This window comes from Cheilinus undulatus, linkage group 16, assembly GCF_018320785.1.
Source record: "Cheilinus undulatus linkage group 16, ASM1832078v1, whole genome shotgun sequence".
NCBI classification, from domain to species: domain Eukaryota; kingdom Metazoa; phylum Chordata; class Actinopteri; order Labriformes; family Labridae; genus Cheilinus; species Cheilinus undulatus.
The window spans coordinates 25,139,049-25,166,322 of record NC_054880.1 but is presented as its reverse complement, the minus strand read 5'-3'; the positions used below and the strand labels follow the sequence as shown (position 1 = coordinate 25,166,322).

General features: G+C 39.7%; 1 protein-coding gene across 2 annotated transcripts; it reads left to right on the top strand.

The window, feature by feature from the left end:
• Positions 1-657: 657 nt before the first annotated feature.
• On the top strand, positions 658-25,638 carry LOC121524400 (homeobox protein MOX-2-like). 2 transcript variants are annotated; one of them, XR_005993109.1, is made up of 4 exons: positions 658-1,240; positions 12,063-12,235; positions 21,000-21,380; positions 25,599-25,638. XR_005993109.1 is itself a non-coding variant. In XM_041809767.1 (3 exons), exons 1-3 carry the CDS (start codon positions 784-786, stop codon positions 21,225-21,227), a joined length of 858 nt encoding a protein of 285 aa, XP_041665701.1. In that variant the 5' UTR covers positions 658-783; the 3' UTR covers positions 21,228-21,571. The 2 variants fall into 2 exon arrangements, 1 of the variants encoding a protein (XP_041665701.1); XM_041809767.1 differs by lacking the exon at positions 25,599-25,638 and having other exon boundaries at positions 21,000-21,571.
• Positions 25,639-27,274: the final 1,636 nt, after the last annotated feature.

The following is a 27,274-nucleotide window of genomic DNA, read 5'->3' as shown; positions in this document are numbered from 1 at the left end:
TGCCTGCTATCAGGCAATGCTTAAGTATGTGTCAAGTCCAAGTTTAAGTCAGTATCTCTGCCTTTCCAACGTTCATGTTTGTGCAAACCATGTCATCATGGATGTTTTCATAGTTCAAATATTTAAATCACTATGACTGTGCTTGCATGAGTTTCACCAAGCTCAGTGATTTCAGTGTAAATTGTTCGCCTCTGTAAGCTTGGGTCCAAACATCCACGGAGAGGGAGACCACATATCCCGAGCATTCGTCCCCACATCCCAGCTGATGCAGATGTTTCCTAGAAAAGCTCCGGCAGGGTCAAAAATCTCCGCTCTAAAATAAATTCTCCTCTTTTTCCTGAGCAGAATTGCAGAACGCTGCATTTCATGGCGCAGTGGACGATCACATGTGTGGTCGGGGACCCTGCCCACCTCTCAGGTTACAGCCTGCACATATATAGCACCCACCCCACCCGTCTCCCTCAGCCTCCTCCCCTGCCGTCCCCCTAAAGCACCTCTTCTCTGGGAGCTCCGTCTCCCTTCACACTGGTCCTCCTCCTCCTCCGTCCCCCACTCTACCCTCCGCCTTCAGGAGCACCAGGGGCCTCTTCTTCAACGCTGACATCTCTGACTTCCTTTCTTTAGGATCTGAAGGGGATTTTTGGGGAAAACTGGGGGGGAACAAAGAGGGGCCGCAGATGAGATCCAGAATCCAGGCAGCTCCTATCTCTGACTTCATCTCCTCTTCTTCTCCGTGTCTTTTTTGGAGTTTTGGTTTGGGGGTTTTGGAGGACTCCCCTTACCATGGATCACTCTCTGTTTGGATGCCTCCGCAGCCCCCACGCCCCCCCTCAGGGTCTGCACGCCACCATCAGCCCCTCACCTTTGACCTTGCATGGTCGGAGTGACCACATCTCCTACCTGGACCTGCCCAGCTCTTCACCACCCTGCAGCTTCTCTACTGGAGATGATAACAGCGTTTTCAGCACTCAGGCACATCGGGGTCACTTGTCCCAACAGCCACCAAGCAGCTGGCCCCTCCCACTGCAGGTGACCTCCCCTAATAGCCGGCATGGCGTCTGTCTGCCACCGCTCGAGGCCTCAGCCCCTGAACTGTGCACAGGGGGGTCTAACACGTGCAGCACGAACCCGAGTTTGGACAGTGGAGACCAAACAGGTTTATCAGTGGAGTATGGAGAGCAGTGTGTTTCCTCTGAGGACACAGAAAGGCTGAGGAGTAAAGGCAAGAACGAAATCACAGGTGAGATGATAAAGATGTACTGTGGACATGAAGGTCAACTGCAAAACAGTTCACTAAACACAAACAAATTAAAAATAATGAATGAAAAAGAAAACAACATATTTGAAGAAACAAAAAACATTTTGTAAAAATCAACATCTTGTGAAACACAAAAACATTTCACTAAAAGAATAAAATATATATTTCAATGGCAGCAAAATAAATAAATAAAAGTGATATTTAAGAAAAAAACATTTTATGAAACTTCACATTTAATAAACATCCAGATATTTTTAAAACACAACATCACATAAGTTGAAAAATGTTTTTGTGGAGCCCAAAAACATTTCATAAAAGAGCAAAACATTTTATAAAATAGAAACAAGTAGTGAAACACAAACCGTTTCATTTAAGTAAAAAAGGTAAAATCAAAAAATTAAAAATTGTGAAAAGAAAAAAAATCAATTATTTTTCTTTTTGCGGGGGTAGAAAAAATATTAGATGAGTTAATACCTTTTATTATCATAATAAAAAATTTAATGTTGTGAAAAAACATTGTGGGCTCTTAGAACTGAATTTTATAATAAATATAAAAAAAAAACTGCTCAATGCAAAACAATTTGACATGCAACGGCTATTTCCAAAAGCAAAAACATTTTGTGAAATTAAAATCTATTTTAAACAATAAAATCTTACAAAAACATTTCAGTCACTGCAAAATTAAAACAAAAGAAACACTTTTAGTCTAAAATTCTGTCATAAAATTATTTTTGTACTTCATTAATGTTTTATGAAATATGTTTCATGAATTTTTTTTCATTAAATAAATGTGTTTTAAGTAAAAAAAATTTTTGCAGTTCACTTTTAGGGCCACCATACATCTCATTAAGTTGGTAAAAAAATTATTTTGATTTTAGGAAAAAATCCTAAGAGGGTGTGTTTTCCTATTTTATTGGGTTTTTTCCTTGTCTGTAGGCGGTGGTGATGGTAAAAGCCGCTCTTCTTTGTCTATTTATTTCCCAACCATCTTGACTTCCAAAAGCATATGAAGTTAAGTGACAGCGTACAAATAGTAAAGATCCATTTTGGGATGATCTAAACATGCAAAATGGTCTGACCTGTCTCTCTTAAAACCACAGTAAGTTTATACTCTGCAGGATAGGCACTTCCTACTGTCGTGTATATTTGTTGCCATATAGAGATATTTTTCTTCAAAGCTCCTCTGACGTTAATGCTCATGGAAATATCATTCTCACATTTCAAAAACATTAAATCCACGATTATTTAATGTTTCTTTAGAAATATTTTATTATGGAAGGATGGTAGAAACCTGGGAAATTAGTTCATTAAAAAATCTCAAAATAATTATAAGACATACATCTTTGTGCAGTGAAAGAATAAATAAATCACAGAAAAGATCAAAGTGTAGGAAGTTATATCACACATTTAATTCAGGAAACTCAAGTTCAATTACGACTTTTAGAAACCTTTTAAGGGCGAAATTTTAACACGCTTATGTAGTATTTTAGTTAACTATTTTTACATACATTAACGTTTTCTAACAGTTGTGCATGTGAATATATATATTTTTTTACTTTAACTCCAGATCATATTGTCCTTTGACAAATATTATTTCATCTTTAAAACAAAAAGAACCAAACGAACTAGTTTTTCTTTTTGGAATAAATGATGTTTCTGACGTTTTACTTGTGGAACTTTCACTTTCGTATTTAAAGCTGATTATCCTCATAACTTTGGGACTTTTTTCTGATATATAGAAGGAAATATTACATAACAGTGATTGATTCAAATAATTGATATAATTATTATCTTAACTCAAAGATTATTTGTGCATCAAAACAAAAATTTGTGCAGCAAGAGAAAAGCTAAACGTACATTTAAGATCAAAGTTTAAAAGTTTGGATTTTGTTTTAATATAAACAGAAAGAGGTTTTTGTTGCCTCTTAATATTAAATTAAGTGTGTGTATAGTGCAGAAAAGGACTTTTTCTGACATTATTTCTCATGGAAAAATCATCTTTTTCTCTAAAGTTTAATTTTAAAATCCTCATGACAGTTTTTTTTTTTTTTCAACAAGGACTATGGATAGTAGAGAATAAAATTATATAGAAATGCAGAGTAAAATCAAATCTTTATAAACATTATCCATCCTGAAAGAAAAAAAGAAAAAAAAATTAAAGAAACAAAGACCTCACATTTTGAGCGAAACAATAAAGTGACATTACTTCATCCTGGAGGATAAAAGATAAAATTTTGCTATTGCGAATCCATCTTAGGTAAAAATTATTTCAAGTTTAAAAATCAACCAATGTCACATTTAAAGAATTAAATGTGTAAAACTAGAATGAAATCAAACCTAGTTTAGGGTCATTTATTGTTTTAAATGATCAAGAATTGCTAGAAAAGTCCTGCAGAGCCTAAACTAGACAAATGTGAAATATCAACGATTCAGTAATGCGGTAGTTTCTGAGGTTTTTATACAATTTAAACAAACCTATCTCTCCTTGAAGCATCGCAAAAATGAAGGCAGATCTGCAGTTTCTTTGAAGCTTAAGTGCTTTTTTTCTACAGTTAGCAATTAAATTAACAGATTGTTGGATTTAAAGCTTATACTGAGTGTGCCAACATTTTGCATACTCCTGGATGCCACAAAGAACAAACAGGATTAGACTGAATATGTCCCCCATTCATTTTACTTTATTAACAAAAAAAATTACATTACAAGTTTTAAACTCCTCTTTATGAATGCTTTCCAGATCATATTCTTCATTTGGTGTCTACAGGTGGAGGTGAGAGAGAATTTATATCTCTATGTTTGTGTCTCTGGTCACTCTGCTCATAGAGGTTTGTAGTTTGGATGTGTTGGTCCCTTTGATGATCCATAGTGTGCACAAACTAGTGCTATGTTTCTATTCAAGACTTTAGAGCGACCCCGGTGTGTGCAGAGGGATAAATCAGCTTTCTACCCACAGAGATTCAGTTTAGATCAAAACTAAAGTTAATTTAATAACAATTCATGAGACTGACAGACGCTGTGAAGCTTCTGTTTAGCATTGCAAAGACTTTTCTAAGAGCTGGCTCCTTTTATGAATGACAGACTCCAACTCATATGTAGGCTTTCTATAAATACTTGTCTCCTTTGGCCTTCAGTAGCTGGATCAGTAAGTTTCACTTTTATTTGCCAAGCACCCATAACTGTGACTGTAGCTCTACTGGCATCCAGTGGCTGCTAGAGCCGTGTTTTTGTTTTATGATGGTGGAGAAGGTGAGCGTTCTGGGAAGGAGCTCCCACACATGTGTACTGCAGACATAAATGTCCCATCAAAAAAAGTAATAAAGTAACTTCTAGTCAGCCTTGAAGTTGGGTGACTTCCCGAGGTCTTTAAAGATCAAATCCACACCAATAACTCGCATTTTGAATGTCCTTTTAGCCATTTTATAATGCATTATTTAATAGTTCCTGCAGCCAGCGGCTGCTACTGTCACCATATGGTCCGTTTGTTTCCCTCAATGCATTGTTTCTGGGCTGTGACAACCAGTGACAGGCTGTTCTGTTGTCACGTCATGCTTTGTCAAACAGCACATGTCCCTAGCCTCATAAACTGGAGAGAAGAGCCTGAATGACTCATAATGGAGAGAAAGAGACACAGAGAGGCTGTGATGTGCTCCTCTGTGTCACTGCAGACAGGTACTGCTTGGAATAATGACTCAAATTCCCAAAAGTGCACAAACTTTTTTTGTAAAAATGTAGATATTTTGAAGACATTTGTCTTTTTTCACAAAATGATTATTTTGGGATGGGAGAATAAGTTTGTGAACAAAAAAACCAAACAAACAAACAAAAAAAAAAAAAACAAAAAACAAAAAAAGAACCTGTTATGATTGTTTATTGTGTGTAATCAGAGCCCAGAAAGCCCAGTGAATGGACCCTCCCCAGTTTGGATTCACTGATGATATTGATGCATTTCTATTGGTGCTAGCATCCTGGCTAATGGTTACTTCATTTTTGAGCAGAAAAGAGTGTCAAACAATTATTAGGTTCTGAAGTTCAAAATATTTATTAATGTCACTTTTAACACCTTTTCATCACCGTTTCTGCACAGTTTTGCCAAATTTGTTTCCCCACTAAATTAAGTTTTACCTCTTTAAACCAATGTTTGCAACTTTTCAACTGCTTTTCACTACTTTAGCCACCCACTTTTATCCCATTTTTGCCACTGTTAGTCAATTCACACCACTTTTTAACCAATTTTCACAATTTACACCCATTTTTGACCATTTGTTGCCTTTTGAAAACCACATTTGTCACTTCAATCCCACTTTTTGCCCATTTTTCAAACCGATTTTTGCCACTCTTTAACCACTTGTAACCAATTATTCCTGCCAATTATTGCCACTCTTAACCCACTTTGCCAATTTCCATCCTGTTTTGGAACAATTAATTATTTTCCCCTGATGCTTGTTTCCATTTTATTCTACTTTAGTCCCTGGTATACTGATGTTTGTGCAGATCATGGTTTAGCTGGCAGGTCTGACATTACTTTCCATATGGTTTAGTCATTATGCCCATCCACATTATAAACATTGCAAATATAAAGGGAATTTTGTTTGCCAATTTTTCCCCTAAAAACCCACTTTGCCTTATTTAATCAATTTTCCCAAATTTTGCCAATTTTAACCCATTTATACCCCGTTTAATTGTTTTTCACCATTTTACGCCCATTTTTGCTTTTTTTTTTTTTTTTTGCCCAATTTTAAGAAAAGGGTTTCATTTGATAAGCTATGTTGTACTCTAACATAAATAAATAAATGATAAATAAATAAATAACTAGATTTTTTTTTTTTGCTCTGATAAGAGTCTTTCATAAAAAAATCATAAAATATCATCGTCACAGATTAACTTTGTGATGGACTGTGACTTTGTTGAAATCCATGAGCCCCATAAAGCTCTCCCCTTTATGCTCTCTTATGGGCAGCCTTGTGTGTAATAAAAATCTAGCGTTTTAATCTCTGCTTAGTTTTTTCCTTTTGTCTTTATAGTCCCAAAACTTCTTTAAAAATTCTAAAGACATTACAGCAGCGCAGATATTCTTAAAGTTCAGATTGTCCTGAAAAAAAAGTATGTTTTGAGTTTGATTGTGCACCACAGGGTTGATGTTTTGCAAGCTTTTAAAATCCAAGCAAGACATAACAGTTACAAAAATAGCACAGATCTCAGAGGGTTAACAATATAAATAAAAGGAAAATGGCACCAAATGAAGAGCTGTTGGAGAGCTGAAAGACCAGATCTCTAAAAAGAGTCGCAATTCCCATCACTCTGATTGAGACTGGACCGACATAAATAAAGCCATGCTTTGTGTTTACAAGCAGAATATAGCAGATCATGTTAGTTCGGGTGGCCTTTATTATATGCCAGTACACATTGTGTCTGCATAACCAATCTAGTCTGGGTGAAAACCTTCCAGATCCCCTCTGTATGCAGTCTCAGCTATCAGATATAAACTATTTTCATGGACACAGTGCATTATGGATTACCACTTATCTGATTGCCTGTTAATGGGATGTATGCTGGGCTATGATGTTGAAGATCAGCTGAAAACACAGGCTAACCTCCTGGCTTAAATTTAAACTTGAATACTTCCCGTGGCAGACATGACAGAGCACATCGTCTCTGCCATTATCCTCAAAACCATGACCCTTCCCTTGATGATTTAACGTTCTGATGAGCAACCTGAGCGTGAGCCAGCTCCAGAACTTTCCGTTTCTTCCCTCCAGTTGACATACCGGCCTGCAGAGATCTGATCTTTGACGGACAGACTGAACCATCGAGATGCCAGAGACCAAAGCTCCAATCCCATTTCCTGACACTGACTTTACTGGCATTCGACAAAGCCACAGCACATTTTAAGCTTAAGAAAGAGTTGAGTTATGAAATACACAAAAATTATTGACCTATATTCCTAAAATAGAAGTTTTACAAGACCGTAGAGCTAAAAAATGATGCGTTAAATTTTAGAAAATGCTAATATTTAAAGTAATAGCCTTCAAAGGTGTATAATAAGTACTTTCACTAACTAAAATACCATAGAATAATATAACAGAAACACCCACGCTGGATGTGTTTGTGTGGAGTAATGTGTATGTGTAGTGTCACATTACCGCTCAGATGGCGTGTTTTCCTGGCACGCCACAGTTTGTCAGCACGTCGCTCTTTAACACAACTAATGAAACGACAGCTGATTTATGCAGCGAGCTCTGCACACGTTATTATTCACCATGAAAGATTAGTTTCAAAACAACACGTCTGTTTCCACCGTCCGCTGACCACAAACACTGAAAATGTTTGAAATATGATTTTCATGAAGGACAATATGAGAGGAAAGTATGATTTCACCGTTAGAGCATGAAACAATGGAGGAAAGGTTTGGTGGTGATGTGGAAGAAGAGCGGTCACAGGAAGTTAAGAAGTGTCTCTTTAAGTTTATGTGGATCTAAAGTTTCTGAATCATAGTAAACATGCCACTTTACAGACATCTAAGTTACAGTTTCACAGAGGGATAATATTTGATCATTAAATTAGCAGGTACAATTTCAAGTACTTTCATCAGAAACAAAAGTGTTCATATTGAATTAAATCTTAAAGACTTCTTAGAGCTGAAGACACCTTTTAGAGGAGTGTCCTCAACAAGTCCAGTTCATTACGTTGTTCTCAGTGATATATGAATGTGGTTTCCCTTGCCAAATCCTGCAAATTGACTCTTTTCTGCATGGTGCATAAAAATCCCAACAGCATTTGGTCACTATATTTAATCAGAATAGTGTTGCATAACACATGGGGGGGAATAAGATTGCTTTCACATCTGTAACAGTGCTCTGTGCCCGAGCATGGAGACCTGTGTATGTATAGTCTGATACAGTAGGTGGTGGTATGCACATCCTTGGTTTGCAATCTGCCAAGAAGAAGAAAGAAGAAGACACAACCATGGCAAGCACTTTTGTTTCTCCTCCTTCTGGACAATGGAATCCATCCTGCTACTACGGATGGATGACGCCTAAAACAACCCTCTTTCTGCTTCCACAACTAGTGTTAACCTCAGAGGATGAACAGATATGATGGATTCTGAAGAGACAGGAGACGTTTGGGTTTTACTTTTCTGCCCCTCTGATGAGTACCCTGTATGGGCCAGCTGGTGTTCACATTTCCCATGTACCATGCTCAAGTACACATGAATCATGCCTGAGACCACATCTTTAATCAGATTAAGGCCTGATTTATGGCCATTCACAGGCCGTGAACTCCATTTTTCCCTTACTGTCTGGAAAGAATCACAGGGCAAACTCATACAGCGTGTGAGTGGTGCTGATTAGCATCCATGTTAATTTCCATTTTGCTCTGATATGGGTAAAATGACCAGCAATGATGTGGCCCAAATTCAGAAGTTAATGAAGGCCCTGATTTGCTGTCATAATACTAAGGAACGATCTAGTCTTTGACTCGAGAGCATTTTTGCTCTGTCTTATCTCAGCCTCGATTTCAACTCAGGTTTCAAAACAATAAGTAGCTTCTTCTTTACTCATGGTGCTGGGCTCACATTTTTGAGTATTTTGTTGGGCGTATGATGCCATTTTTCAGTTGAACTGCTCCTGATTCATTCATGTTGTAATTTGACTTGAAACAACTACTGTTAACTCACTGATTGTTCTGCCTCCTTTGAAATCTATTCAAGTGTCTTATGTGTCAGGCACCTGCAAAAACGCAGCTATCAACAAACCAGTCCATCTTATTTCTAGTCAGAAATACCTCTTAACACCTATTATAGGCCTAATATACCTGACAATTCAGAAAGATATCTAATTTTCAGATATTTAAAACAATTCTGGACTTGACAGTGACTTTTCAATACATAAAATTATTTATTTTTGACAAGAAGTTAGTTGAATAAATTTTCTAAAATTTGAGGATTTAGCATTGTGGTGCTTTGAAAACAGATTCACAGACATGTTTTGGCTGCAAAAATTTATCATAAAGCAATCTGAAATTAAAGAGAGAGTGCACTTTTACTGTTCAACCTTGTGAGGATTTTAAAAATGGATTTACATGGTCTTGGTTTGTGTTGGTCTCTACCCCCAGAAGTCTTAGTCTTGTCTTGGTCTTGGTGCGCTCTGGTCTAAGGAATGTCTTGTGTGGCCATAACTACAACACTACCCAAATCCAGTCCATGTGAATATCAAAGCCAAACCTCTACCAAGATTACAGTATACCAATTATTATCTTGTCCGAGTGGTTTCAAATTCGGGGCCCAGGCCCGGATTGTAGCAAACTCAAGCCCAAAGTCTGGTTTCATTTGGTCAGTGTTCATGCAAACATAACACACTTAGGCAGTTCTGCTCAGAGAGGGGGTCTCGGACATGAATTAAGAGGACTCTTAATACAACAGCTACACAATATGGGACAGAGAGTTGCATCAGCTATATGACGCCATCATAAATTTAAAACTTGTTCCCCCAGTGCAGCGGTTCGTTTGTCATTTTTCTAATTGTTCAGTGGAAATCATCTGAATCTAGCCAACAACTGGTCTGTAATGACTCGCTTTACAGATAGACGCAAGTTGTAGTCAGAGAGTTGAGATGCAAAGGAAACTTCCATCTCCTGTCTTTTGAGAAACTCTCTAATCTGTGCAGTTAACCCTTTTTATCCTTCAAGCTTCATGGTAGATGTGTAAACACAAAGAGGGTCACTGTTGGAGTCTCAAAACTATTTTAAAAGATACATAGAAGCAGGATGGACTCTCCAGGTATAAAAGACAGTCATCACTCAGGTCATGACCTGAGTCTTTGCCATGGTAGCTTCTTCTTCTTTCTTCTCCATGGTGGATTTGCAAACCAGCTACATGCGTACTGCCACCTACTGTAACAGACTAGGTACAAACCAGGGTTGGAATTTAATGTTTTCATCTACCCGCCACATTGGCTAGTGGATTCAAAAATATCCCAGCCACAACAATTTCACCAGCCATTGTATTTTACCAAGCAGAATTAAATAATGAGGGACAATCCTAAATTTGAGGCTTATGGTGTTAAAGTTAAAGGCTATTGAATAAGAGGAAGTTATTGCAAAAAAAAAAAAAAAGAAAAAAGAAAAATTGAACTGTCGCTACCTTGTTTTTTTTTTTACCACTTTGTCCTGTATTCAACAATTCAAACATTTGCTGTGCTTCCTACTCTAAATTAATAGGCATTTTCCTTCTGTAAAAGTTTTAGACTTGCAAGATTTTTGGTCAGTGAGAGTGTAGGTCCACTTGGCTTAACCCATAAAGTCAGTAGAAACAAGCAAATAAAAAGAAAGGAGGTTTGATTTATGCCGTATACCGTAACAAAACCACCCTTTTAGGTTAGGCTGCTTTTATTTACCTGTCCCAGTGGCCCATTAGTTGAGCAAATTCACCTGACACTCCTAAAAAATACCTGCATTTGGCTGGTGCTAACTTCCCACCCTGGTACAAACGCAATTGGGCTTGGGCACAGAAGATCCTGAGGTAAAATAAGGTGAAGTTATGGCACAATGCATGTGGTCATTCATAGGCCCTCTTACAGTTTGCCAATTGCATACCACACATAGCCCAGGAGTCACTACTATTCTCTTGGCCAAGTGCTTTAATTACAGAAGTCTCCCAGGGGGTAAATTCCCTCCAATTTTGAAGGCATGGAAGAGCATATGTGGTTATGATGTGGCCCTAGTATGGTTTCCCGTGCCATACAAATGCCAAAGGGGCCCAAAGGTTGATGCTGTCAGGGATCTGGATAGCCTGTATACCCTTTTCCACTATAATGTTCCGACACTGAATAAAATCACAGACCAAATAACTTTACAAATCTGTCCCTATTGATCAGCACTATACCACTGAGCTCACTTGTGTTTACTCCTTCTTTATGCGCAGACAAATATATATTTTTAGAATGAATGTCATGGGGCAAGAGACAGAGTTACATCCTTGACATCCCTTACAATCAGATAATAAGTGAGCAAAGTGTCCATTTAAAAACTGCAGCACAGTTTACAGATAAATTCCTGTATCTAGTTTCACTATTGCTGAAGTTTGTTGCTTAGATTTTTTGTCCAACAACAGATTTAGATTAAATAATGTGGTCAAAAGACACCAAAGGCCAAGTGGCTTGATTGTGTTCTCCATTTACACTGGGCCTGTACATGGGGAATACACATTTACAGAGACTGCTTGCTTCCACAAAAACAGTTAAAAAACAGTTCAAATCCAGCCCTCAGCTCCTTTCCAGCATGTCATTCCCCACTCTTTCCACTTTTTGTCTCCACCGTCCTATCCTGCCTGCTAAAGGTGGAAAAGCCAATGAATAAATCCTTATAAACAACAATAATTATCTGGTTCATTGATTACCTTCACTGACTGCATGGATTTCTTGTAATTTCTTCTTTTGTTGTTTTACAGCCCGTAAAGATATCAGTGGTATTAAATTCTCACATCTTACAGGCTTATACCAACAAAAGGGTATCTTTTTAAAAATGCAAATGTTCTAACAGTGTCATATCTGTTTAAAAGAAAGGAAAAACAAAAATGGTTTTTTTTCTGCCTATTATCTATCAGATGAGGGTGTTTAAGGGTAAACTTTGGTTGGATAGCAGTGTCCAAACTTCAGCTATAAACTCTGATTGGCACCTTAATCGTTTGCTCTCATATTATTTGTGTTTCAGAGGCCCGGCAGTTTATCAAACGCCCCTCATTTCTTCTTCTTTTTTTTTCTTCTCGAGCCTCGGCTGCGGCTGGAAAAAGTTCTGTTTTTCATTTCAGAGTCCCCGGACGGCAGCTATAAGTCAGACATGAGCAGCAAGCCGAGGAAGGAGCGCACGGCCTTCACCAAAGAGCAGATCCGAGAGCTGGAGTCTGAGTTCGCTCACCACAACTATCTGACCCGACTGAGACGCTACGAGATTGCTGTCAACCTCGACCTCACCGAAAGACAAGTACGGTAACACGCTGACTCACAAACTCTGATTAATACAGACTTTAAGTCATAAAGGACAGTTAGATGAGGAATGACTTTTATGAATATATTTTAGCAACAATCACAGCCTGACTGCACAGATTTAAAAACACTGGATAGAGGTTGTCGGTCATTACTGTTCCACTGATGATGTTCTTTATATTTAGACCAAGATTTATACACTTTTAGCCTTTATAGATAAAGAAAATCTGTGGCTTCATAGAGATAGAACAGAAGAAATTCAAAGAGATAAACATTTATCTGTAGCTCTGAAAACTTGAATTTGTCCAGTCTGAAAAAAATATTTTAAAAATTTTGGCTTTGAATCCCAAATTAGAGGGAAAGAATCCCAAAGTCTTGGAAAACTGCAGCTTTACCCAGGTTTAGACTGAATAATTGGGACCACTTTATCTCTGTGTGCTCAGTGCAGACAAAGAGAAAAGGGAAAACCATCCTCTACACACTAACATTTTTGTCACCATCCCTGAAACATCATGAAAAATGTTTCCTGGAGTGAATCCATTGTCCCCTCAAAAAACACAGTAGTACCAGTGCCAAACCAACACTGACAACCATTAAAACATCTTTGGTGTTATGGTACCAGCCCAGTAATGATTATTACGATGAAAGAAAGTGGCCATTTTTCTGATCTATCTCCATCTCTGGCTGAATTTTAGTCAACAAATTTTACAGTTTATCGTCATTCAACCTTTAAAGTTAATATCTACAAAGCTCTAGATCAATTTCTCTCTCTAATCAAGTTTGAATACGCTATCTTTGAAACAAGGTTTAATCTGTCCCTACAGCACAGCTTTATAACTTGAAGTTCTTTGCAAAGCTGCCTTCATTAGCAGACTGTTAAGTTTCATGTCACCCATGTTTGCTTCAATTAATTTAGTGCCATTTCCAGCTTGTATTCATCGTTTGTGTTTGCTAGTTAATATGACGTTGTATGTTGCTGTGGCAGGTATTGAAACTGAGACTTTACTAAAGCTATCCAAGTAAAACTTCCAGTACAACTTAACCCCAACCATAGCTGCCGCTTCCTTTTCCTCAAATGATACTGATTGGTCAAGTCCGTTCTCAGAACTGGCACTGTCGTTTCCAATTGGAGCTTTGCAAGATGGATCTGGAGCTGCATGGCGGTGCAGGGGTTAGCGCTGTTGCCTCACAGCAAGAAAGTTCCTGGTTTGCTTCCCAGTCAGGGCTTTTCTGTGCAGTTACATGTTCTCCCTGTGCAAGCATGGGTACTCTGGCTTCCTCCCACCGCCAAAGGCCTGCATTAGGTTAATTGGTGACTGGAAAATTGGCTGCAGGTGCGAATGTGAGTGTGCCTGGTTGTCTGTCTCTACATGCCAGCCCTGTGATTGACTGGCGACCAGTTTAGGGTGTGCCCCACCTCTCGCCTAATGACAGCTGGGATAGGCTCTAACCCCCCTGCAACCCCCAAAGGGAGAGGTGATATAGAAAATGGATGGATGGATGACGGATTTGCCTGATGACAGACATGGAATCTGGACAACCCATTTGCATCTTAATGTTAAAAAGTGGTTGTAGAAAGTGGCGGACACTCCATTAGCACTTCTGTATCATTACGTAAAGTTTGACCCCAAAATTCCACATACTGTGCAGCAATCGACTGACGCGAACCGTCAGTTGGCAGGCAGAGTATGCGGGTGCTTGATTGATTCTTAACCATCAAATTTGCGCTGTAGGTTCACGAAGACTTAGACCCATTCAGAAGCCTACGTACTTAAGGTCTTCGCTAAGAGTCTGTTTTGTCCAAAATTAAAAGAAATTAAATGAAAAGAAAATGATCCTACGTGTCATGTTTGTATAATGACACCAAAATCCTTTTTGTAACTGGAAAAGTTTGTTTTTCCATTCAATTAGGTTACAGTTTTTACAACAGAAATTGATGACTTGTTTAAAAAATTCAGCAGTACTGCTGTCATAAAGAGAGGAATTAGCTCTAGAGAACGAGCTGTTTTCCTACCAGACTGTAAAGATGTTAATTTCTGCTTTAAAGTTGGACATTTTAATATTGAAGTCTATGGAGATTAACTCAGAGCAGGTGACAGCCTCTAGTGGACACTAAAGGAACTACAGTTTTTGGCTTTTTCACTTTTGCCTCCGTTTTCAGCCCCTTGCTTCCAGTCTTTATGCTAAGTTATACTAAATAAAGTTCTAGCTAACACAAAGACATTTGATTGACATTGAATTGACCACCTCCCTCTGAGAAATAAAGCTGAATATCTTTTTCTCTGGTAATAATAGTCTTATTAACGTCTGTAAGCTCTTAAAGACTCTAAGTGACAGTATGAGTCAGAGGATGAATTCAGCTGAAGTTTGGTTTTCATTATAAAAATGTTCACAGCAGAAAAAAGCATCTGTGTTTTGACATTAGTAAACGGTTGGACATGTCATGCTAATGCTCCAAGGCTAATCGATTCCAAACCACAGAGACTCTGAAACGCCACACTCCAGATGGTTTCCTTAAAGCTCTCACACAAACATTTGTATGAAGTTAGCATGCTGTCTGTGTGCTGCTGTCCACTGTGGGTGTGAAAAGTTTGGAAACGGCTGTGCTGTGAAAATGAAGGATGATGCTTCTGTCTGTATGTTATAAGAAGAGAGAATATAAGGATAAAGAAATGAGGAAAAGAAAATGACAGGAACATCACATCAGCAGGTGACAGCTTGGGCCTTTTAGGAGTTAGATTTCACAATGCATGTGTTGCATAGTCTTGGAAAATGTGAATACAACTTTGCTCAAATATAGAAGTGGGTTGTTTTATGATGTCTCCTGTCTCTTCTGTGCATCACAGGCCCATTTCATCCTCTGAGCTGCATGTAGATGTCAAGGTAGGAAGAGGGTCAAAGTAGCAGGATGGACTACATTGAGTCAAATGTCATTATTTGCACACTTACTGTCAACCAAACTTGAGTGCTTGCCATGGTTGCACTTGCAGAATTTAAACCAACTACTATATGTGTATATCACCACCTACTGTGTCAGACTGTACACGCACAGGTGTGCTTGGCTAGGGGATGAAAAGGAGGGGTGGGCAATCATGCTGGGGCATGGTACAAAACTGTTGTGTCTTACGTGAAAACACTCTTGAAGTAATGCCAGAGCTCAGTTAGCCCAGAGTGAGCTAACTGAGCTAAGGCCGTATAAATTTGGTGCAATGTGAGACAGACCAGCAAGGGGGGAGGGGGGCCCGTCGCGAAGACCTTCCCTAAAACAGCCACTTTCCAATCCTGCGTTAGCAACCTTAACCATGCATGGGAGGCCTGTTAAACTTTCAGTGCACGCCGGTATGCCAATGCAGGGGGCTTACGGGACCTGGAAATCTGACAGCCATTACTCCAAATGTTTAGAGTGCATTTTTCACTTTCCAAAGCCAAGAGGTAACCCACTGAGCTATCCAGCCTTTCAGCTGGTAGCTGAGAGGAAGATCAGGAGAGGAGGGCGGAACTTTCAACCAAACCTGGGAGGCGGGTGCTTACTCCCCATGTGAGGTCACTAGGATAAAATCTGAGAATGGCTTGTTTCAGCACACATTTTCTGAAAGGTGGAGAAAGAGAGTTTGGGAGGGAATGGATTTTTCTGGTACTTGAGGGGATTGAGGACAGGCCAGAGGCACATACTTTTGTTAGAAAAGCCTGAAAATGTGATTTTTATATAATATGTCCGCTTTAAGATATTTTAGATATTTTAGGACACTTTAATTCTAGAAATTTTAAATTATTTCCTTCAGAGTACAAAAGTTTGACAGGCATAGTGACAGCAACTGAGAGGAGCGGGGCTTAACAAAGGGTACATAGGCGGAAACTTGGTTAACTAGGAGTCCTACATGACACCCACACCGGACCAGTGTTGAAAGAGAGAGGAAAAGACTGTTTAGGACATCCAGCACCAATCTGATACATTCAGAAAAAGTTTTTTTATTAATCAATATTTTATATTTAAAGTTTGTGGTGCCAAAGTGTTGCCTTTTTATGGCTACAGCAAAGTTTAAGAGGCCAAGGGAAATTTCTCTCCATGTTGGACAATAAAGTTGACTTTGAGCAACTGCCAACACTGGAAAATCCCACAGAAGTTTAGAGGTGCCACAGCAGACTCTCGCTTACACTTGGCATTGTGAAGACATGCGGGAAAGGAGTCACAGGTTGGACTTGAACCCAGGCCGCCCACATATATCAGACACAACTTAACCACCAAGCCATCTGCAACCCTGTTTGTCTTTTAAATGTGACTAAGGGTGCACTCACACTAGGCCATTCGCACAGTGCCTGGGCATGTTTCAGCCTAAAGTCCGGTACATTTGGCCAGTGTGAGTGCAATCGTTCCGTGCTTCAGGGCGGCCCGCTTCGCAGCCCTGGCACGAGAGGATGAGGTGGGTCTAGGCACGGCACAGATGCAAATGAAGGAGCACAAGCGCGGGAATGTGACGTAGCCTGAAGTAACAACAAAAGGAAACCGCTTGAGAGCGCAGAGAGCACACTCAGTCGCATGCTAGAGACAGCAGGATCCCTGGCCAGTCCACATTTCTATCCAGTTTCTGGCAAAGTCAGGCTTTAATGACTGTGAGAGGCTTTTTAGTTTGTGAAATAAAACTTCTTCCCTTGACTGAGTCACAAACAGCAGCTCACGGGATAACACACACCTTTCATCCTCTGTGCGTAAAGGAGAGTGCCAAATACGTGAACAAGTGTGTGCCGGGGTTAATCTCACAGCTGATTTTACCTCTCTTATTTTGAAATTATAATATAATGCCAAACTATCATCCACTGAATTAACTTACCTCTAATTCTGTATCATGTCACCAAGAAGTGAAATTGTGATCTTGATCGCTGACATTTGAACGGAATATCGTTTATTAATCCTTAGGTGTTTGCACCTCCAGCTCTCATCAGAGGGTTAAAATTGCTTTCGTCACGGTAGAAAAAAACTTTTAACTGAACATTTTAATCCTGCTCTGGACACAGGCTGTCCTGTGACATGAGGGCTTGTTTGGTGCAGCAGGCATCCAGAATTACGCATAGAAATAGTACAGTTCATGACGCATAAAGGAATGCCAGGGGATTCAGATAGTACACGGACACACAGAGGAATGACTGTAGGGGCTCATACGAGTTAAAAAGTCAGGGTTTTATTCAGCAGAAGTGCCTGGAACTCTGATTAGGTTCCAGATTTTATGCCGTGAGCGATAATTGTCCACTATGAACCGCTTTTTCTCTCCTCACTGGGCTCTGTATAGTTAATGTTGCTACTGATCCCAGATCAGCTGAAATAACTCCGCTGTCAGATCAGATATTGTACAAATCTGTTGCTATTTTACAGCCTAAAAACAATACTTATGTATACTGAGTCATCAACATGTACAAATTCATCAGTGGTGGATGCTTCATGTGATGACGTCGGAGCGTGACGTATCCGTGCCCAGGTCTGGATGCGTTGAGCAGTGTGAGTGCAGGTCAAAGGGGGGACAAGGGAGGGGTCAAATGGGCTTCAGCACGGTTAGAATACGGCACGGTATGGATGGCCTTGTGTGAGTGCGCCCTTACATAATGACAAAAACAGAAGTCAGCAAACTGGCTCTCAAACAGGAGCCAGCTACATTGGTTCATAAAGACTATTAAATAATGAGAATGTGCTTATGAGAAGAAAATAATGTGGTTCACAGTCACACAGAGAGTTTATATTAAAGGTTGGGAATTCACGCATAACTAATGTATGTTTCCAACAAGTGGCATCTTAAGTTCACTGGTAGCCACTGATTGAAGTGTTTTTGCTAAGGTTACAGAAAACTATTAGCTCAAAAGTTAAGTAACATATTTTAAAAAAACAGCTGAATCTTTTGGTACGTTAATTGGGGTACATGGGGACCACTGCATGTCATGTGCACATGTGTTTGAATGGCACAAAAAATTTAGTGAAAGCAGAGAGGATGTCCAAGACCATGAATGCATGTGAGCCCATGCACATAAAAAAATTCTGAAAACATTCAACAAATTAAACAAATCGCTCAGAATGATGGATGACTTAGGGTATGAATGAGAGCAGAAATGGTCTCCATTGATGAAGAGACAGTTCAGCAAATTTTGCATGATAATTTAAATGTGACAAAAGTGTGTGCCAAGATGTCCCAAAACTTATGACTCCTTTTCAAGAGGAAAAACTAAAGCAAATAAGTGGAGGCATTTTAGAGCAAACTGAAGGAAACCCAAGTTTTTTAGAAGGAGTGATAACACATGATAAAACTTGGATCTTCCAATACAATCCTGAGACAAAACGGCAGTCAGTGCATGAAAAACACCATCATCACCAAGGATGAAGAAATCATGACAGTCTAATGTTGATGGACTACAAAATGCGGCTCTTACTTTTTGCATTCTCCATGTTGTTTAGTGCAGTGAAAACCACATTGATAAATGTGAGCTCATCAAGGTCTCATCAGGATGAGGCCCTGTGACTATGAACATCTAGAAGAGCTGAAAGGTTGAATATCTCTTAATTTGAACGTCCTTCATGGTCAAGCAGGTAGATGAATGATTTTTGAGTTCTTATATTTTGCAACGATGTTTATGAAATCGCAGTATTTATGGTATCGATCACCTTTAAGCCAGGTAAATCAGGCCTGTGGTAAAAAATGTCTTTTTATAAAGTGTAGGGATGCTAGGAAAACACAAGAAACATCACTTAAACTATGTGAGATTTCCTAAATGGCATTTATGTCAGTTATCTTTTCTGGATTTGTGCAGCCATATTGCCTCTTCAGTGACCTAATTTACTAAATTTATTCACTTCCTGTTCATGGAGAGAATAAAGATCAAGAGATGAAAGATTGTGGTGTTGGTATAAATCTTTAAAGCTCTTTACGTCTCCAGTAAATGTCTTAGTATGACTTTAAAGACGTCCAGCTCTTCAGTCCAAAAACAACCCCAGCGCTCTACTGGCTCTAGTCTTCGACGTTTGGCTCCAGCAGCAGAGAAGACGACTCACCCAGGATTCACTTCTTCCTGTCTGGACTCAGGTCGATCATCACTCCCCCTCACATCAGCTGCTTCCAAATGTCCTCAACAAAGGTCCAATAAATCTGTTTACTGGACGGTTTATTCTGGATCCTCCATGTTTTTACTGTCGTCTTAAGGCTTACCCTCCATGAGTTGTACATATTTAGGAGTTAAGTGTAAAATAAGGATATTCAGGTCAACATCGCTCCTTTTCGTGTGATATTTATGTTATATAAGTCCTTCAGGATACAGTCCTTAAGTAATGAAATTATCTAGTGTTAAAAGATGTGTATATATGAGCGTGGGTTTGAAATGTACCGCTGCTGGGGCATAAATATGAGGGTAGATGGGGGGGGTTACAGTGAGAGATTTAGAGGACGGTAGGCGTCCTAACGTCTGTGTATCATTAGTGCAGATCTCATGTCCTGGTCTGAGGCAGCAGATTATTAAAAACTCTGAGATACAAACACAATACAAGACCAGAACAAGCCAACCAGCTGCATCAGCACATTTCTGTTTATGATGAAATACAGTACTTACTGTCACATCACTCATCTACATATCACAGCCAGAGGGATAGATGAAATTAAGATTCCAACACACCTCTACAAGCCTCTGATATGAAGATAAAAATGTTTCTGCACAGAAATCTCTGCAATTAGATGGCACAGCACATCTCAAAAAAGTAGGGACAGGGCCTTGTTTACCATTGTGTTGCATCCCCTCTTCTTTTAACAACACTGTAAATGTCTGGGAAGTGAGGAGACCATTTTCTGGAGTTTTGGGAGAGGAATGTTGTCCCATTGCTGGATTTCTCTTTTGATGATGCTCCAAATGTTTTCTGTTGGTAAAAGGTCTGGACAGCAGGAAGGCCAGTTCAGCACCTGGACTCTTCTACTGTGAAGCCATGCCGTTGTGATGGGTGTGGTGTGTGGTTTAGCATTGTCCCGCTGAAATAGGCAAGGCCTTCCCTGAAAGAGACATTGTCTGGATGGGAGGATATGATGCTCTAAAACCTCTACATACTTTTCAGCAGTGCCTTTCCAGATGTGTAAGCTACACTTGCCATAGGCACCAATCTCATACCATCAGAGATGCAGGCTTCTGAACTGGTCCCTCTCCTATTGAGTCCACAGGGCATAGCATGGTTTCCAAAAAGAATTTCAAATTTGATACATCTAACCACATAACAGTTTTCCATTTTTCCTCAGTCCAATTTAGATGAGCTTTGGCCTAGAGAAGACAGCAGAGTCTCTGGATCATGTTTACATATATCCTCTTCTTTGCATGGTGCAGCTTTAATTTGCATTTGTGGATGGCACTGCAAACTGTGTTGACAGAGTTCTTTATGTGTTCCTGAGCTCAGCAGTGATTTTCATTTCAGAATCATGCCCGTTTTTAATGCAGTGCCATCTGAGAGACCGAAGATCATCATGAACCACTACTGACCTTTAGTCGTGTCCCTTCTGCTCTGAGATTTCTCCAGATTTTCTGAATATTAGATGATATTATGTTCTGTAGATAGTAGAATATTCTAATTTTACATTTAGGAAAAATTGTTCTGCCAATTTTCCACAATTTTTAGTCACAGTTTTTCTTGTGAATCAAATGTGGGATAATTAGTTTTGGAAATCACTGACTTCTGTTTTAATTCACAATTTACACTCAAGTTTAGTCCTGCTGGTGGTATTTCATCCTTGTCCCTTTGTGTCTCCTCTCAGGTAAAGGTGTGGTTCCAGAATCGTAGGATGAAGTGGAAGCGAGTGAAGGGAGGCCAGCAGGGGGCAGCAGCGAGGGAGAAAGAACTGGTCAATGTAAAAAAAGGGACGTTACTGCCGTCTGAGTATTCAGGGATCATAGGACTGCAGCGATCACCGAGCCCGCCGAGGACGGCCACCGAGGACAACAGCAGGGACAGTGACCAGAGCTCCCAGCAGCCCCAGCTATGACCTGGAGAGGAGCTAAACCACAGACACATTGATTAGACGATAAAAAATAAGATCAGAGATTCCTTAGAGGAAAGACTGAGACTCAGAGAACATTCCAGAGAAGATTCACTTCAAACAAGGTCTAGGATTTTGCACTGTCGAGGGTTTGTATAAGTCAGTATCAACTAAAATGTCCAAATGTTTTTAACAATGAACTGAACTGACTGCACTCACTTTTGAAATTTAATAATTTATCAAAGACTTTAACCTCCATCAATCCAACCTCTGTGTTCAGTATTAAATAATCTAACTGGAGGTTTTGTTTTGTTTTTTTTTTTCTTTCTTTGTCTTAAAGTTTACAGACCTGTTACCTGCAAAAAAAAAAACCCTTTGAATAAATCAGAAACTTTTAAATATTGGCATGGTGGGATTTTCTATATGTACATGCTTATATGCATAAAAGTGTGACTGTTTGAACTAATATTACAATTTGGATAAATCCATTAATCCAAAAGAATGGTAATGAAGTATTGGCAGTTAACTCAAACTGTACAGACAGCAGCAATATGTACCCAAAATATTTTTTTTTTATTTTATTTTTATTTAACCTTTATTTAACCAGGAAGTCCCACTGAGATTAGAAATCTCTTTTACAAGAGAGACCTGGCCAAGGTAGCAGCCATACAAAGTCAAAAGTGATATAAAACAGGTACAGATACATGATACATAAATGATCAATAAAACAGTAAAGCAATTAAACATTTAAACAATAAAACAGAGTAACAGCTATTCAGAGAAAGTGGCCTCTCAAGAAAAACAGTGACATTCCTCCTTTACTGCATTCTGCATTTTTTGAAGGGTTATCTTGGTTTGTTTAAGCCTGTGGTTCTCAAATGGTGTGGCAAGGCCCACTGGTGTGCCTTAAGGCAAGTCTTGGTGTACTATGTACAATCCCACAACCTTAATTACTGAAGCATGCTTTAAAGAGGCTTTTTTGTAAAGATATTGATGTGCTGTGCCATGAGATTTTTTGCTCTTGCATTTCAAAATAGTGACAAAAACACAGAGAATATCTGGGTTAAAAAAAATGCTTCAAAAGTTTTTGAAAGTGCGTACGTTTGAGCCAACATTGTTTTGTGGCCCATTTTTTCACAAAATTATGAGGTGAAAGTGCACCCATCTCTTACGCTGTATAGCCCTCTTCCTAGCCGGTAGAACCAGCAAGTCCTTCTTAAAGGACCAATGCTCTCTGAAATCACTGGAGGCTAATGCCACTAGTACTGTTACGTACCTCATACGACTCAACTTCAAAAACACTGCAATATTCATTTAAGGGGAGCATGCTGGGAGCATGCTAGGCTAGACAGCACTACAGATAGGTACAGCTGGTCTGTGTAATTTAGCAAGTTTTTGTCAAATCTTTGTCAAAGCTTGCAGACCCAAACAGCTGATCAGAGATGGGAATATTCTGAGGTGGAAGAACACGTATCTAAAAGCTGCTTCACAAAATTGTTGCAAACAGATGCTGTCTATTTCAAAATAGTCGGATGTCCAAGAATGGTAAATTGACATGACAACAGCAGTCTGTAAAGCTCACGTTATGTAGTTTACTCCTCAGCAGCTGCACTAGCCTACTTTGTCATATGTTTTGTTGCTCCGATTGGCTGGTAATGATTGTGACAGACAGGATTGTGACAATCATCCTCTGAGTTTTATAATGGAAGGTCCTGTCCTTCCTAAACACAGTCTATGGGTGTGTCTGGTATGGTGGATCATGTCTGTATGCTTGACTTTTTTGAGAGAAAACCAAAAAACAGTACCTTTTACTAATGGATGTTGTCGTAATCTTTTAGACTCTTTGGTATGTGAAAAAGTTCAGATTAGATTGTGACAATTAGATCTTCCATCATTTTAATCATAAAGGCTGCAAAAAAAAGTTTGCCTGAGATCATCCAGAAATCCTTGAATCACTAAACCATCTCCTGGATCCCCTCTCCTGAGATGTTTCCCTGACTGATGTGTGTGAGCGTGCATCATAATCCACACTGTGATGTCTGGCTCATGAAATCTGTCGGAGCAGCTGCAAATTCACTCAGTGGATTCAGCTCTGGCCTTTAGTCACTCTGTGGCTTTCTCATCCCTCAGAGCTGCCTCGTGGTCGCCCGTCGTACCCGCCGTTTTCTCTCCGTATGTGTATTTCATCAGTTTGTGTCACCATTTGATCAAGGCAGCACGTGACACAGCGGCTCCCTGCATGGAAAACAGAAGGAATGAATAAGAGATATTCATTCATGAGGTTTTTCTCATCTGAAGGTTATTATAAACTGTCCAAGACTGGAATAATACAGAGCCAACTCACAATCATATCTTTAAACTCGTACAGCTAGTGCTCACCAAAGCACTGATGAATGTGTCCCCAAAGATGTCTATCACTACCAGACGATATGGGACCGTGGCCATAGACAGCACTTTTTGTTCTGGCAGCTAAACTTCTGGGTCAAAGCCAAGAAGGAAACTGAGCATGCTCAGAATTCCTTGACCTGTTTGGGTCTGACTTAGACATACTGTACCCATACAAAACAAAATAAACCCCCCAGACCACATTATCTAAGGTTTGTTAGGCCAACTTTATGAAGCTCAATGATTTCAGTCAAATGGTAATGTCTATTTTAAAGTCCAGTATTAGTTGCATTAACACTAGGGATGCAACGAATGACGATTTTGATAGTTGACTGATAGTTGTCAGCGACTGTTGGGATGGTTAGTCAGGTGGATTTTCCCACACTTTCTTGATAGCTGTTACTGAAGCAGTGTACCATGAAGGATCTAAATACAGGCAATACTATATTTGTCCTGGCTTCAAATATTTCGAGTGATAATTTAGGTTGGATAATTTTTGTTATGTGTACTCTGACAATGTAATTAATATCTTCATAAAGTTACACAAGTTAGATACCAATATGATAAGAGCTCGCTCTACCTTTAACTGAAAGAGTAGAAGAAGAAAAAGATGTAGCGTTTTAGATAACAGGATTTTGCCACCAACTTTGTTCCCAACAGCAAGAATTGTTGCATCCCAATCGCAATAAACACAATAAATCAACTTTTCCTAATTCCGTGCAAACTTAATGAATTAAAGTTTTGTTTGATATGTATACAGATTTGGACAAAGCTCTCTTTCAGCATAATGAATGAATGCAGTGTTCATGGATCTCTCAAAGCTTATAGATAAGGAGCAAACACTGCAATACCAACAGAGAAAGTGGGGGCAGTGTTGAGCAGTGCAGCTAACAGTCTAGGCCAGACCAGTACCAGACCAGCAGCAGTGTGAAGTGCTCTAAAATCTCCTGGTAGATGGCTGACAGCGCTGACTCTGGATTTGATAAAGCACAGTGGACCAACAGCAGCTGATGACATGGTACCTCAGACCATCACTGACTGTGGAAACGCTTCTGGCTTTGTCTGGTTTGGGAGTGGCTTGGCACTGAGAACACAAAACTTATAGCCCATTTCCTGGACCAGTCTGTGTGGTGGCTCTTGATCAACTGACTCCAGTCTCAGTCCACTCCTTGTGAAGCTCCCTTAAGTTCTTGAATCTGCTTTGTTTGACAATCCTCTGAAGGCTGAGATCATCCCTGTTGCTTGTGCTCCCTTTCTTACCACACTTTTCCCTTCCAGTCAACTTTCCATGAATATGCTTTGACACAGCACTCGGAGAACAGCCCACCCTTTCAGCAATGACCTTCTGTGGCTTACCTTCCTCATGGAGGGTGTCAATGATTGTCCTCAAGACAAAAGTCAAGTCGGCAGTCTTCCCTATGATTGTAGTTGTGTGTACTGAACCAGAGTCAGAGAATCAAGGCTCAGGAAACCTTTGGACTTTTCCACAGTATGCTAATATTTTGAGAGTGGATTTTTTTTATTTTTGTGAGCTGTAATCATCAAGATTAAAACAAATTTGGTATAATTTTTTCATATGATATAATCTATGAAAGTTTAACTTTCTGAGGTAAATCAAGAGGAAAAAATGAACTTTTACATGATATTCTAATTCTTTTGAATGCACCTGTATATGGGAATGATGAGGATTAGACCCTAATTAAGTGTTTTTTGCTTCCTAATGAAGTTAAGTTAGAATTAAATTAAAATCTGAAAAGTATTAAATGGAAAGGGGAAGTAGAGCCTAGGTGAGGCACCCTGGGTTGGGCTCGTGCTCTTCCTCATCCTACTCCCTAAATTTTATGGGAGGAAGGAAGAGAGGAAAGAAGAAATATCCTTCCACTGCTAGTGTGAAGATTTCAGGCCATCCTTTTAGTGAGAAAATTGTTTTGATCCTGTTGCTTAAGGCTTTTTTTCATACCTAAAGTCCTGTATGTATCTGGTCATCGTCAGGCCTGATCCCGGGTAAAGCTCGGACCTCGGCCGCCAAGAGAGCCGCCTCCTACCCTGGGAAGAGGTTGTGTTGTCATCACTGTCCACCAAGCCAAGATCAACAGAGCCAGTCGACGACTTTCCCTCCGTCCACCGTCAGCCTGTCCGCTCTCCAGCTCGATGATTTAGTAAGATTTAACACTTTGCCAGGGTGTTGATGGGTGCTGCACGCTAGCTTTGTGAAAGTTTTAACAATCCCTGAGTTCTTTCATCAGGCAGAGTCTCACTTTTTCCTCTGAGAGCAAGGATGTTGGTGTGCTGGATTCCTCTCCAATTTTACAGACACTTTGGGATCCTTCCATAAAGTTCATCTGGGAAATATTAAAAACGACCATCTGTGAAAAATCCACAACTGCTGCATGTTTATTCAAATAATTAGCATCACTGAGAGGTTGTGGATCTCTTCATGGGATAGAGAATGGATCTTGAACTTAAAAATATCTTCCACATGTGTGTTTTTCAGTCCTAGTGGGTGTAATAATGTGATGCTAACCTTTGAGCGTCTGATACCACGCTGTGACAGTGGAAAGAGCGATCCACGGCCAAAGAATTTCATCCTGCTCAGGAAGTTGTTCAGATTCTGCAGATTATGGCCCAATGAGACGAATGACGAAACTCAGGAAACCACAAACCCTCCAATAAACTGGCAGAGACCCTGACTGACAGCTGCTTTACCCATTTAGAGCTGCGGTCTTTGGACTCGGAACCCATGCAGATTCATGAGGACTAGAAGAACCAGCTGCATGGACGCACCTGGACATCTCAAATACTGACGGCCTGGTAAATTTAAAGCAACAGTTTGTAGATTTTTTAGCACTGAAACAACTTAATGTATCATTTCACTTGAATACTTACATTACCTCTAATATTTTCAAAGCCAGAGACATCCTTTGTTTTTAAGGTTGTAACGGGATGTGTTTGCCATGGTGGACGCCAGCGTGAACTGCTACTGGAAGCTGTGGTCATGTTGCCTTAAGTCACTCATGTTTTTTGCTGCTTATTCCCCATCCATCCAGTTATCCATCCATCCATTTTCTTCCACTTACCTGGGGCCAGGTCAAAGCAAGTCAACCCGGATAACCCTCATTGTGTTACAAAATTGTCCAGCTCCTCCTGAAAGATTCCAATGTGTTCCTAGGCCACGTTAACCTTACAAAGCAGATGGATATGCCCATTTCCTTGTTTCTCACTGGCAAATCCATCTTGTTAACCTCCCATTTGAACCATTTGGGCCTGGTTGGAAAGTGACAGGACCAATCAGCGATGAGGGGCAGTACTTTCAGGCGCAGCAGAGTCATAACGTAAACAAGCAGCAGCAAGAGGTTGGTGCAATTATGGCGGAAGAGATTAGCGTGGATGCTGCTAAAGCATAAGTTTTATCAGAACTTGACATTTCTTCGTTTAAGGAAGAACAAAGAACAGCAGTGAGTTGTTTTCTTTTCAAAAATGACAAAAGTCGAGTACTTACATGTCTATAGTCGCCATGTTTCGCGTTATTCCTGCGCACGCACAGCTCGATAGCTGCTGCGTCACGTGTTTTGTTTCTCTGATTGGCCCGTAGAGATGTGACAGACAGAACGTTCATCCAATCATACTCCGAGTTTTTTTTCAAAGCCTCTGCCTTTTCTCAAACGTTT